General features: G+C 43.0%; 1 protein-coding gene across 1 annotated transcript; it reads left to right on the forward strand.

Annotated features, from left to right (window-relative positions):
* Nucleotides 1–5,136: 5,136 nt before the first annotated feature.
* On the forward strand, nucleotides 5,137–9,146 carry LOC147460267 (pentatricopeptide repeat-containing protein At4g18520, chloroplastic-like). Its single transcript, XM_086511350.1, has 2 exons — nucleotides 5,137–5,373; nucleotides 5,558–9,146. Exons 1-2 carry the CDS (start codon nucleotides 5,294–5,296, stop codon nucleotides 7,950–7,952), a joined length of 2,475 nt encoding a protein of 824 aa, XP_086367476.1. The 5' UTR covers nucleotides 5,137–5,293; the 3' UTR covers nucleotides 7,953–9,146.
* The last annotated feature ends 5,007 nt before the right edge of the window (nucleotides 9,147–14,153 follow it).

Here is a 14,153-nt window from a genome sequence, read left to right on the forward strand (position 1 = left end):
GCGGAAGTAAATTTGACGACAAAAAGAATCCAATGGACAGTAAACACGAAGCTCTAGGGATGACCTGGAAAGGACAAAATATCCAAGTGGCACAAAACATCGTCATCTTTCAAACACAAAATTTAAAAATTGAGATCTGCATAATTATATCAGAATGAACGGATAATGAGATTCTAATAGTGTGATTAAAAGTGATAGTGTCAAAGTAAGAGTCCAGGGCACAAAGAAGAAGATGGAAGAGAAGCTTTAAGAGCATAAAAGTGACCTTGAAAGACCCTCCTAGGCGTTTATTAAAAAAGACTATAACCAGAAGAAGAATTAGAAAATTTAGCATGGAAGGTAATTATGCCATTGACCTCAAAGATCTATCCGATGAGTCGTGGAGGAGCTTGATGAAGGAGTGGGAGAAGAATGGACCTTCAGGATCTACAAAAAACATGTCGTCAACTCAAATTGAGTAACAACTCTACAATGATCCAAGAAGAAGAAACCCTCTTTTGATCTATTCACTTGCTTTGCATTAGCTCAAAACAGCCCATAGCTTCCTGGCTCTGCTTGTGTTTAGCGTATCCCGCAATCAGTGCATTCTTAGACTTATCATTCCGTGAAGGCAGCTCCTCAAGAACCTTTTGTGCTTTTTGAAGCACACCACTTCTGGCATACATGTTGATCAAGATAGTGCCCAGCACGCAACCCTTGTCTCACGGTATATCATTGCCCATATTGGACTCCTACGTAGGGTCACATGCCTCCAAGATGCAAGCATAGGTGATTACATATGGGAAAATGCCCTCGTTTTGCATCCGCTAAAAACAGCCAAGAGCTTCCTGGCCCTATCCTTATTGGGAACATCTCACAATCAATGCATTCCAAGAGACAATATTTTGGACAGGAAGCTTGTCAAGAACTTTTTTGAGCTTTCCGAAGTATTTGGCATATATGTCAACCAAGGCATTTCCAAGCACGGCGTCTTCTTTTAACAGCCCTTGCCATAAAGTATCATCGTGCATTGCTTTTCCCATATCAACATCTTGTGTAATGCCACATGTCTCTAGATGCAAGCGTAGGTTGTTGCAATTGGAGAAATGCCATCTTTTTGCATCAACTGCAAACACCCCAAAGCTTCCTGGAGCTTCCTGTCCCTATCGTTGTTGGGCATATCCCGCAATCAATGCACTCCAAGAAACGACATGCCAGACAAAAAGCTCCTGAAGCAAGCTTGGATGAGTACGTGTGGGGTTTGACCATTTTGCACATGCCTGTCAATGTTTCAATTGATCATCCACATGAAGTTGTGGTGTTTAATCCATGTCTACTGATTGAAGAAATTGAACATAGGTTACATAATATCTAGCAAAAACAGGGTACGCAACATGTCGATCAAGGCAATGCCAAGCACACAGCTCCTGTATAATTCAAGATGTAACCATAGCCTAAAAGGCAACAGCATAGGTGATTCCATTCAGAGAGATGGTCTCACTTTGGATCTACCGAAAACAACCCTTTGTCACGAGGGCATGGCAGTTATTAACCATGTCACAGAGATGTGGCAACTGCTAACCTTGGTTGTTGGTTTCTTTCCAATGGGGTTTATTTTATTTGTTTAAGACCCTCTTTTTGAAGTAGCAAACGGTCGGACATTGTATGGCCAATGTGAACGGTAGATTCACCCGCAGACGGGAAGTGGTCGGCACTGGAATTCGTATGGTAAGAGGATGTCTAGGCTCAAAGCAAGATCATATAGGTCCCCCCGTCGCACTTAGCAAGTTGGTGGATACTAGGAAGTGAACTCAATTAAGGCGTAAAGTCAAGGTGGGACTACCAACAAAAAGTATCCGACAGTTGGGCCACATTGCACTTTTGGATGCGGTCCCAATGAGGATAGATGGTCAGAAGACCAGTGGGAGCCCAACGGAAGCATCTCCTAAAATTTAGGAAACTGCTATTTTGGGCCGTGAAATGTGTTCGCGTCATTACCTCCGGTATGACTAGGGGAACATTTTATAACTCTGTCGTGAAGTCAACTGGGCAACCGGTCAGGATATTTTTAAGCGACGAACCCGAAATGGGAAAATGCTTGAAAATGCGCCAAGTGTCACATTTTGGTGAACTTTCCTCTTGCAGAAAAATGGGCGCTGATTTTTATGCTGAGGGAGGCCTCATTTGCAACCTGTCACAGGTTAAGAGCTATGGAGTGCTTCCTTTCCCTCTCATGTACAGTGTGGTGCTAGGAGTGATGCCCTGCACACTACACACAGCTCTCTCTCTCTCTCCCCTACGTGCAGTTATGTGATGCCCCACAAGAGGGCTCCTCATTTGACTGATGTACAGTTGTGTGGGTTCATGCTTTTGTGCTGAGGCAAGAGCCTCCTTGAGCAGGAACAGGGGTAGCTAGTTGTTGCTCCAAAGCAGGCACTGGTGAGGGTCATAACCTCACCATACAGGTGCAAAATCAGCGCTGTGTATGCGCTGTATATTTACTGTTTTTCAGCCATACGGACGCCAAGATCATTGGGAATCGTGTCCCACTGGCATAGGACAGTTAGGGGACTGTTTGGGGCTGAAAACAGGGCAAAAACCAGTAAATATAGCGTGCTGAATTTACTGTTTTTGGACAGGAATCAGAGGGTATACGACAGTGCAAGCGAGTTCCAGCAGGGGAATTGGTTTCGCGGAAGTTTTGGGGCTGTTATGCTGCCGAAATTTGGCCAAATCAAATGGTATCTAGGTGGATACACGTGAAGGATTCCTAGGACCTTACCTTGTAATTTACCCTCCTAAAGAATAAAGAAATACCGAAAGGGGCGCCAATTTTGGGGCCTACAGGTTGTCGGCGTCTGCTCGGAGCATTCTAGCTTCCGAGCCATGTGTGTATTCAATTGTTAACTCTCGTCGCAGGTTCTCTTTGCAAAGTGCTCTGTGTGTGTGTATAAAGTAAAGAATTTCGGGTGAAAGCCAACGCCTACCGCCCTACGGGCCGGTTTCACCCTTCCTAGTCAAGCCCTGTTCCACATATCTTGTAATCAATGCGTTCCAAGAGTTCACATATGGACAAGAAGCTTTTCAAGTAGTTTTTGTGCTTTCTGAAGTACACCATATTTGGCATACATGGCGACCAAGAAAATGCCAAGGACAACTTCTTGTTTTAGCAGCCCTGTAGCTATATCGTCGTGATTTTTCTTGCCCATATCAGCGTCTTGCATAGTGTCCCATGCCTTCGAGACGAAAGCATAGGTGATTGCATCTGGAAAGATTCGCTTGCTTCAGATTTGCTGAAAACAGCCCGAGGATTCTTGGATCTACCACATTTGGCATACATGTCGACCAAGACAATGCCAAGCTTAACATTTTTTTTTTCAACAACCTGACTAACAATATCGTCAGGAGTTCTTTTGTCCATCATAGTGTGTTCCAAATTGCCACATGCCTTCAAGATGTAAAGAGAGATGCACTCGCTTTGCATTAGCTGAAAAAAACCCATACTTTCCTGGCCCCGCTCTTGTTTAGAGAATCCCATAATCAATGCATTTTTAGACTTATCATTCCGTGAAGGTAGCTCCTCAAGAAGCTTTTGTGCTTTTTGAAGCACACCGCATCTAGCATACAGGTCGATCAAGGTAGTGCCAAGCATGCAACGCCTGTCTTACAGTATCAACATTACCCATATTGGATTCCTACGTAGGGCCACATGCCTCCAAGATGCAAGCATAGGTTACTACATCTAGGAAAATGCCCTCGTTTCGCCTCCGCTAAAAACAGCCCAAAGCTTTCTGGCCCTGTCCTTGTTGGGAACATCTCACAATCAATGCGTTCCAAGAGATAATATTCGCCAGACAGGAAGCTTGTCAAGAACTCTTTTGAGCTTTCCAAAGTATTTGGCATACATGTCAATCAAGGCATTTCCAGACACATCTTCTTTTTTTAGTAGCCCTTGCCATAAAATATCGTCATGAATTCCTTTTCCCATATCAACATCTTACGTAATGCCACGTCTTACAATGCTTATATGGCGTTCTGTATAGTGCCACATGCCTTCAAGATGCAAGTATAGGTGATTGCATCTAGATAAATTCCCTCACTTCACATCCACTTAACAAAATCCCAAAGCTTTCTATCCTTGCCCCGTTGAGTATATCCTGCAATCACCATGTATCTTACTTCTTAACACGGGCTTTAAGTGAGTTGATCTCTTCGTCTCCATGTTTGCTTGCGTAGAAGAGATTGTTGCTTTCTTGGTGCTGCTCTTCTCCCTGATGATCTTTTCCTCTCTGAGTTATTGCTCCTTTGAAGGCCGTATCTCTGTGTGTGTGTGTGTGTGTGTGTGTGCATGCGTGGTTCTATCGCCTTGCTGCTTGGAAAATTTTCAAGCATGGCGAATGTCAATCAAGGCATTGTGTTGAGAGTTTAGGAGAGGCGGAGGGGCTCCGTTGTGTGTGCAGGGAGTTGGAAAAAAAAGCAATCGCGAGTGCGCGGTCAAGAAAAGACAAAAAAAAAGCTCCTTGGGAGCTGCTTGCCGTGAGATTCGGATCAAAGCTAATGGTTGAGATCATGCCAAGCGGCCTCTTTTTGACTCAAGAATTCGGAAAACCATCTTAGGCTCACCAAGTAAACATTTTTACATACGGGTAGCTCTTACTCCCTTCATTCAAAGCATATTTTATTCATGGAAAAATTACCAAAATATCCCTCTAATTTGTGGAAATTCCCAAAATACCCTTGTATCTATTTTAGTTGGATTGTTCACGATTTCCTAATCTTTATTCTTTTTTGACAATGTATATCCATTTTTTAGTGCTTAGCATGTAATTTGTCACAAATTACCTCCCAAAAAAAGACAACTATGTCAAAAATAATGAAGCAACTCATCTCCAAAGCTTACATAACCAGCTCAAATTCTAGTTTTAGTATCTCGTATTCATAGACAATCAGTCTTCTTATGAAAAGCTACAATTGTTTTTATTTTTGGATAAATTTACTCTCTTAACCAGGGGTATTTTGGAAAATTTGAAGGGCATTTTTGGAATTTTTGACAAAATATGAGGGGTATATTTGAAATTTGAAGGGTATTTTGGGAATTTCCACAAATTAGAGGGTATTTTGGTAATTTTCCCTTTATTCATCGAAGACAAATTGGGATTCACGAGGCAGGCCCGCCTCGCCGGAGCACAAATGGTTTTTTGGAGCACAGACGTTGCCGAGCTGCTTATTAGTACGGGCTCTATCGCCAGCCTGACCGGGGGCATGATCAGGCAGACGGGGACTCGCAGACTCACTCTCCAGCAATCTTCTGACCATGGCTCGTAGTTCTTCTGATATCCTTGGGACATGCCGAGGGCTATGTTGGCGACCTCTGCGGGACGGCATGCTGTCAAGGTAAGAAACTCTTTGGGTTTTTTTTCTCCTCGTTTGCTGCTGCTGCTGTTGCGCTCTCTCTCTCTCTCTCTCTCTCTCTCTCTCTCTCTCACACACACACACACACACACACACACACGCACACACGCAGTTCTTTTCATGGTTGATGAATATCCTGTAAGCGTCAACGGTTTTGTGTCTACAGAGCTGCAGAAAATCCACTGACAAATCCAGGGAAGAAGACATTTAGACAGGGAGAGAATGATGATGAGTCCAAAGCAACGAGTTTTTCTTTTCTGACCGGACTAAAAGCCTGTGCTCAGAAGAAGGATTTGTACCAAGTCAGTAGCATACACACTGAGCTTCGCAATAATGGGTTACTGCAGAAAGATACATACTTGGGCAGCACATTGGTCAGTGTGTATGCCAAATGTGGTGCCCCGGCAAAAGCACGCGAAGTTCTTGATGGGCTAAGTACCCGGAATGTCATCACTTGGAATGCATTGATTGCAGGATATGCCCAACATGGCCGTGGCAAGGAAGCTCTGCACTGTTTTCAACGAATGCGAAGGGAAGGCCTCTCTCCAGATGCAATCTCCTATGCTTGCACCTTGAAGGCTTGTGGCCTTACACAAGATGTTGACATGGGTGAGCGAATCCACAATGAGATTGCTAGTCAGGGGCTGTTGGAGAATCATGTTGTGCTCGGCAATGCTTTGGTTGATATGTATGCCAAATGTGGTGCCTTAACGAAAGCTCAAAAAGTTCTTGATGGGCTTCCTGTCCGAGACGTGGTCTCTTGGAACGCGTTGATTGCAGGATATGTCCAACATGGCTGTGGTAAGGAAGCTCTTAGTTGTTTTCGCCAGATGCGAAGGGAAGGCATTTCTCCAAATGCAATCACCTATGCTTGCACCTTGAAGGCCTGTAGCCTTACACAAGATCTTCAGATGGGTGAGAGGATTCACGATGAGATTGCTAGTCAGAGGCTGTTGGAGGCACATGTTCTGCTTGGCAATGCTTTGATCGATATGTATGCCAAATGTGGTGCCCTCACGAAAGCACAAAAAGTTCTTGATGAGCTTCCTCTCCGGGATGTTGTCTCTTGGAGTACGTTGATTGCTGGATATGCCAAACATGGCTATGGTAGGGAAGCTTTAGGCTGTTTTCACCAGATGCGAATAGAAGGGTTTCCTCCAAATGCAATCACCTATGCTTGCATCTTGAAGGCCTGTGGCCTTATGAGAGACGTCCACATGGGTGAGAGAATTTATGATGAGATTGCTAGTCAGGGGTTGTTAGAGAAAGATGTTGTGCTTGGCAATGCTTTGGTGGATATGTATGCCAAATGTGGTGCCCTTGTGAAAGCACGAAAAGCTCTTGATGGGCTTCCTCTTCGGAATGTTGTCTCTTGGAGCTCGTTGATTGCAGGATATGCCCAAAATGGCTGTGGCAAGGAAGCTCTGGGCTGTTTTACCCAGATGCAAAGGGAAGGCCTTTCTCCAAATGCAATCACCTATGCTTGCACCTTGAAAGCTTGCGGCCTTACGCAAGATGTGGACATGGGTGAGAGAATTCACGATGAGATTGCTACTCAGGGGCTGTTGGAGAAACATGTCATGCTTGGTGGTGCTTTGGTCGATGTGTATGTCAAATGTGGTGCCCTAACAAGAGCACAAGAAGTGCTTGATGGGCTTCCTCTTCGGGATGTTGTCTCTTGGAACTCATTGATTGCAGGATATGCCCAACATGGATGTGGAAAGGAAGCTCTGTGCTGTTTTGATCGGATGCGAAGGGAAGGCCTCACTCCAGATGCAGTCTCCTATGCTTGCACCTTGAAGGCGTGTGGCCTTACACAAGACCTTCACATGGGTGAGAGAATTCATGACGAGATTGCTAGTCAGGGGCTGCTGGAGAAACATGTCGTGCTTGCCGGTGCTTTGGTCGATATGTATGCCAAATGTGGTACCCTAACGAAGGCGCGAGAATTTTTTGATGGGCTTCTTGTCCGGGATATCGTCTCTTGGAATGCATTGATTGCAGGATATGCTCAACATGGCTGTGGCAAGGAAGCTCTGGTCTGTTTTCACCAGATGCATAGGGAAGGCCTCCTTTCGCCAAATGCAATCACCTATGTTTCAACCTTGAAGGCCTGTGGCCTTACGCAAGACCTTCACATGGGTGAGAGAATTCACGATGAGATTGCTACTCAAGGGCTGTTGGAGAATAATGTTGAGCTTGGTAATGCATTGGTCTATATGTATGCCAAATCTGGTGCCCTGACGAAAGCACGAGAAGTTCTCGATGAGCTTTCTGTCCGAAACGTTGTCTCTTGGAGCGCATTGATTGCTGGATATGCCCAACATGGCTGTGGCAGGGAAGCTCTGGGCTGTTTTCACCAGATGCGAAGGGAAGGCCTCTCTCCAGATGCAATCACCTATGCTTGCACCTTGAAGGCCTGTGGGCTTACACAGGACATTGACATGGGTGAGAGAACTTACAATGAGACTGCTAGTCATGGACTGTTGGACAAAGATGTCTTGCGTGGCGATGCTTTGGTCGACATCTATGCCAAATGTGGTGCCCTTGCGAAAGCATAAAAGTTCTTGATGAGCTTTCTGTCCGAATTTTTGTTGGAGTGAGGTGATTGCGGGATATGTCCAACATGGCCGTGGCAATCTAGGAAGTGAGTGTTTCTTGCCAGACGAGTGCTCTTATAGGAGGATATGCCCAGTAAGGGCTGGCCGAGGAAGCTCTTAACTTTTTTAACTGGATGCAACACGAGGGCACCTACCCAGCTGCGCATTAAACCAGGCAAAGTGTACTACGCTTGTATGATTCACCTTTTTGGGCAGGCAAGGCATTTTGACAAAGTTATTGAAGTAATCAAGATGATGTGATCATCTGATTATCCTCCAGTTTGGTCGGCAATGGGGAAATGTGGAGCTTGGAGGATTGGCCTTTCAGCGTGCAATAAAATCTGTTAATGTAATGCTGAAGCATATGTGTTAATGAGTGACATTTATATAGCTGGCATGCAGGAGGGGGTACAAAATATTGAATGCATGAGAATCATGAATGGTGCTGGACTGATGCAAGTGGAAAGATTCATAGATTTGTTGTTGAGGATACCGCGCATCCCCAAAGCAGAAAAAAATATTTGAAGCTCTACAATATCTTGAACTTAAATTGTATTTCCTCAAGATGCATTGGATCTCACAAAACAAACATTCCCTTGGTTTAAAGTAAGTTTTACTTTGCCAGCATTCTGAAAAGATGACCATTGGTTGTGCAACCGTCAATACACTACCAAGGACAGATATGCGCATCACCAAAGGCATGCGGATATGTGGGGATTGCGTCAATACACTACCAAGGACAGATATGCGCATCACCAAAGGCATGCGGATATGTGTGGATTGCCATGCTGCTACCTCATTGATACAAAAGATGTAGAAATGTAAAATAATGGTCATGGTGCTTGTGTTAAACGTATGTGCAGATTACAACAAGATTATAAGAAAGATGATTGTAATATTATGTATTCACCATGAGAATTAGGTTAGGTCGTGTCATCCACCAGTCGGTTGAAAGCACTCGCGAAGGAGTTTTACAAGTACTTTATATTTGCTTTTTCTCTTCTTTTTTTTCCAATGTGTTAGAATTATGCGCACGTACATTCTCTCTTTTGTTTTTAGGGAAATTCCCTTTCTATATTTCATCATCTTTACTAGTTACAACACATCTTGAGGGAGATGTCCTGAAGACTAGATATGTCTTCCAATATCCTACTTGTGATCAGTTTCCAAGGGAAGCCCCTTGTAAAACCGCCTCTTGATCAAACACTGCATGATTTCTCGTTGACCATAAGAACCACAGAAACCATATCCTAAAGGATTGAAAGGAGAATTGCATTGCATTATTGTCTAACTTAACACATCCAAATAGCACAAAGACCATGGAGACTTTGATATACGTTGCTTTCATATATGCTGAGACCAGTAGGGCTCCCCAATCTCAGAAAAATGAAAATTAGATACATTAGTTAGGAGATACTAATTAGGAAATCCATTGAAATGTATGGCTCTGACGGGTAATAGTTTGAAAGGCAGAAAATGAATAGGTGGCGTTGCAGCTTATATCTAGGCAATAGAGACTTGCAACAAAATTACGTGCAAAGGCTATGGGCGACAACCGCATTTTATTTGTGGGCACGAAGGCGATGAGGACGTGACATAGGGTGGAGAGTTTGTGTAGGTTAGGGTTAGCGTGGGCTAGGCAATAGAAGCACACAAGTCGATGATGGTATTGGCTCTCTCTCTCTCTCTCTCCCTCTCTCTCTCTCTCTCTCTCTCAATGCTATGACTTTGAAGTGTAGGATTCTGGCTCTCACTCCCTTGATACATTGACTTCTTGTGCTTCTCTCTCGCTCTCAATCGGTCTATCTCTCTCTCGCGACCTCTGGAGTCTACAATCTACTTATCTCTCTCGCATGTGCTCAGGATGGTCTCTCTCTCTCTCTCTCTCTCTCTCTCTCTCTCTCTCTCTCTCTCTCACAGTTGAAGGGTCTCCTTCCTTGCGGTGGGTGGTGGCCAAGTCAGTTGGATGTGAGCATCTGTCCAAACACACTTTGTAGATGGTTGTGGGCCGTTGGTGAAGGAGTCGTAAGGCAGTGCTTGAGAGGTAATACCTCTCTTTCCCTCTCATTGGGTGCGAGGAGCTAGTTCTGTGCGCACGGGGTTATGACTTGCGAGCATGAGTCTCTCTCTCTCTCTCTCTCTCTCTCTTCTCGAGTGTGTGGGTGGGTGTGTGTGTGCGTGCTAATAAAAAGACGAAAATAGTATAATCTTTCTATCACCCACATGTGGTAGATTGGTTATGCCATTTCCCTCTTGAATAACAGGTCTTGAGTTGAACTCCTCGCCAGTCAGATCTTTAAGGTCTTTTGGGTGAGTTTCCTACGACACACTAAAAATTCTCTTCTTCTCGGGTGTTTGTGTGGTGTGTGCTAATAAGAAGAGGAAAATGGTATAACCTTTCTATCACCCAAGTGTGGTAAATTGGTTATGCCATTTCCATCTTGAATAACAAGTCTTGAGATCAACTTTCCTCGTTGGATAGATCTTTTAAGGTCTCTTGAAATAGTTTTCTACGATGTTAAAAATTCTCTTCTTCTTTCTCTCTCTCTCTCTCTCTCTCTCTCTCTCTCTCTCTCAATGATAAACTATGCATTTAAATGTAAGAAGGATTTCTTATGTGTACCAAAGAATTTTAAAGGAATCTTTGAGTTAAGAACACCTTTTAATTTTTTTGAAGCCATCAAGACCATTCTACCATTCATGAACAATAGAGCAATTTCAAAATAAACGTTCACATGATTCAACATTATTACATCTTGAACATCTACCATTAGTAATCTTCTCGTTGAACAAAAGTTATGCCATAGGTATTGAACGGGTAATGACTTGTGCTTGAAGGCACAATTAAGAGACCAATTAAGCAAAGACAAGAATTACGTTAGATATGGCATCAAAATGGAATGAATGATTACTAACATTACATGCAAAGGCTATTCTTCACAGACAACCAATTTTTTGTATACCCTTTTGGGAATCAAGTCCGGTGTTCACATTGATGTGTACAAGTTAGTGGATATCCTATGTCATAATAATCAATATATAATTCTCCTAAATAATTTTCTCATGTTAAACTGATCATTTAATATGGGGAAGTGCCAAGGGAGAAAAAGCTAGAATATTGGTTAAGTTAGCAGACCGGCCACAATAGGGATCCAAAGGAGGGAAGGCCTACCATGAAAGCAAACATACAAGAGTATGTTTCTAAATGTGTGGTATGCCAAAAGACGAAGTTTGATAGAGGGAAGCAACTTGGATTGCTTCAACCTTTGCCAATCCCTAATTCACCATGGGAGAGCATATCCATGGATTTTATCTTTGGATTGCCTAAGTCTATCCATGGGAATACGGGAATATGGACGATAGTAGACAGGTTTAGTAAACAAGCTCATTTTATACATGTAAAAAAGACTATCAAAGCCCATCAAATGGCAACCCTCTTCATTTCACAAATCTTCAAGTACCATGGCTTGCCAATGTCCATAGTGTCGGATAGAGATCCTAGAATGACCAGTAATTTCTGGAAGGGTCTCTTTGAGAATTTAGGAACAAGGCTAAACTTCTCTTCGGCCTATCACCCGCAAACGGATGGTCAAAGTGAAATAACTAACCTAACAATTCTTGATCTACTAAAAGCCTATGTAACGGAAGTAGATCAAAGATCCCAATGGGAGAAGTACTTACCCTTAGTGGAGTATGCCTACAATAACACTGTACATACTTCCACGGGAAAAGCACCTTTCGAGGTATTTGAGGGAAGATCAAAAAGTCCCTTGCTACTTAAGGTACACTGGAAGATCTTCAAAGGAGAGCCACCTCAAGAACCAACTATTGAAGACCCACCGGAGATGGAGGAACAAGAAGAGGTGCTGCAACCCGAGTCCATTCTCCAACATGAAGACAAGGTACTAAGAGACAGTAAGACTATCCGACGATATCTTATTAAGTTTAAGAATTATCCTTTTGAAGATGCTAGATGGATGCAAGGCTTACAATTAAAGGATTAACCTAAACCTTGTCAATGCTTACAATGCTTCCCAAGAGTAAGCAAACGTACAAATGTTAAAAATGAACAATTTTTTTTTCTTATAAGACTCTCTTTTTCTTTATTGTGCACAAAAATGAAGTAGCATGCATGCTAGATCAAGTTTGCGGAGACGACGTCTCCCAAACACCAAGTAGAGCTTGTCACTCTACTATGGAAGATGATAGGACTAATATGCAGAGATCCTTGCGGCAGCCTCAGGCTCTCAAGCGCCAAATGGACTAGTTATCCATTGTGGAACGATGTCATAGGGTAACATAGGGATCCTCTACCCGCTAGGAAAAAGGACTAATGAATATGCTTTATCTTCTCTACTCCATAGTCGAGGACGACTATGATTTCAAGAGAGAGGTAATGTCATAATAATCAATATCTAATTCTCCTAAATGATTTTCTCATGTTAAACTGAACATTTAATATGGGGAAGTGCCAGGGGAGAAAAAGCTAGAATATTGGTTAAGTTAGCAGACCGGCCACAGTAGGGATTCAAAGGAGAGAAAATAGGGATCCAAAGGGGGGGGGCATCTGCAAAAGAGCTATGTACACCAAGGGGCTTAAAAGACCCTAGGTTCAGCCCATTAAGACTTCCAAAATGCTAAGGTTCCAAAATTCAAAGGTTGTGTCCAAAGGTCAAACATTAGGGAAATTGGATGCTTTGTGTGTGCCCTTCATCCATCCCTACATAGGAGGGGGCGAGCCTTACAAGTAGGGGATGAGAGAGAAAATCACACACATATACACACACAAGCTCCCTTTACACAAAGAAAATGAGGGACACATGTCAGCTCCCTAGCCCAGATGCCCACAAGGTGTATTCAAATCCTATTGGATGGCCTTGGAGGTGGACTAATGAGAATTAGGCTAGAGTAAATCTAGTTTAATTAATTTAAAAACATTTAATAAAAGAACCAATGGCAATTAAGCTCTCTAGAAGACTATTGGACAGTTTTCCAAGGGGTCCAATGAGCATTCAGCAGCCCAATGGTTTGCCTGATTCCTATTGGCCAGGAGGCAAAGGGGCCCAATGAGAGTTTAGTTGCATTTATTAATTACCTAAAGCTCTCACAAAAGGGGAAAGGGGGACACATGTCAGAAGGCTATCACTTATGCTGCTTAATTACCATTGGCTAAGCCTAGGGAGGTCCAATAGGATGCTAGCAAGAGCAAATAGCAAGAGAGAGAGAGGGGGCTGATTTTTCAAAGGCATTATCACCTACACACTCACACTAGCTCATGTGTGAAGTAAGAAGACTCTCTCTCCTTCTCAAGCTTTAATCGAAAGCTTATCACCTACTCCAAGCTTGTGAGAAGGAAGGCCTACACCAACAACTCTTGGCTTTGTGATGCAAATCCAACCAAGAGCCAAGCTTCAATGCATGTTCACCTCCTCTACCATGCTAATTACTAAGGTAAGCTATGCTAATATGAGTGATTATGTGAGGAGATGTACATCTTTCTCGTAAGAATACTCCTTCTTCCTCTCAATCTACTCTCATACCCCGTTAGCTCTCACCATCTTCGAAGGTGTGTGAGGTCTTGGGTCTGAGACCGTGAGGGAATTGATGTTGTGTTTGATAAGTGTTTTGCTTAGTACATGAAGTTTCCATCTTCATTGCACTAGCTATTATTGAAGGAACACAAGAAAATTGTATTGTAAAATGTCTCTCTTGATGGGAGAAACCATAATACAAAGTCTTTTGGAGGGGGGACCGGCTCCATGCAAATCCGGTCCTCAACTATTGTCAATTGCTTAATTTCTCTTTCTTTTGAAGTATTGTTCATGCTATCTAACTAGGTGTTATGCTTTTTGTTGCTCTCTCCACCCAAGCACTCTTGTTATTCTCATTTGGAAGCTATTCTAATGAAATGGTCACTATGTTCATGCTATTCTCCGCTACACACAAGTTAGCAGGCCATTAAATGTTACAGCCTAGATATCTGAAGATGTGTCACTTGGACAATTCCTTTCCATTTCAAATTGGATGTTCAAAATTATCCACAGATACATCAATCATTTGGGACTTACTTTCATTAACCAATAGAGATAGAAAATGGATTTAAAAAGGACACACATCTAGCCACGCTCAGATTATTAGCCGTCAAAACACAAAGGTATCATT

The sequence above is a fragment of the Adiantum capillus-veneris genome, chromosome 4 (assembly GCF_014529385.1).
Source record: "Adiantum capillus-veneris isolate H3 chromosome 4, ASM1452938v2, whole genome shotgun sequence".
NCBI classification, from domain to species: domain Eukaryota; kingdom Viridiplantae; phylum Streptophyta; class Polypodiopsida; order Polypodiales; family Pteridaceae; genus Adiantum; species Adiantum capillus-veneris.

What these genes read in the sequence shown, in the direction of transcription:
- LOC147460267 (XM_086511350.1), top strand. Translation starts at nt 5,294, where the DNA reads ATGGCTCGTAGTTCTTCTGATATCCTTGGGACATGCCGAGGGCTATGT. An exon ending in CGGGACGGCATGCTGTCAAG is followed by an intron (nt 5,374 to 5,557) that starts GTAAGAAACTCT and finishes TTGTGTCTACAG; the next exon opens with AGCTGCAGAAAATCCACTGA.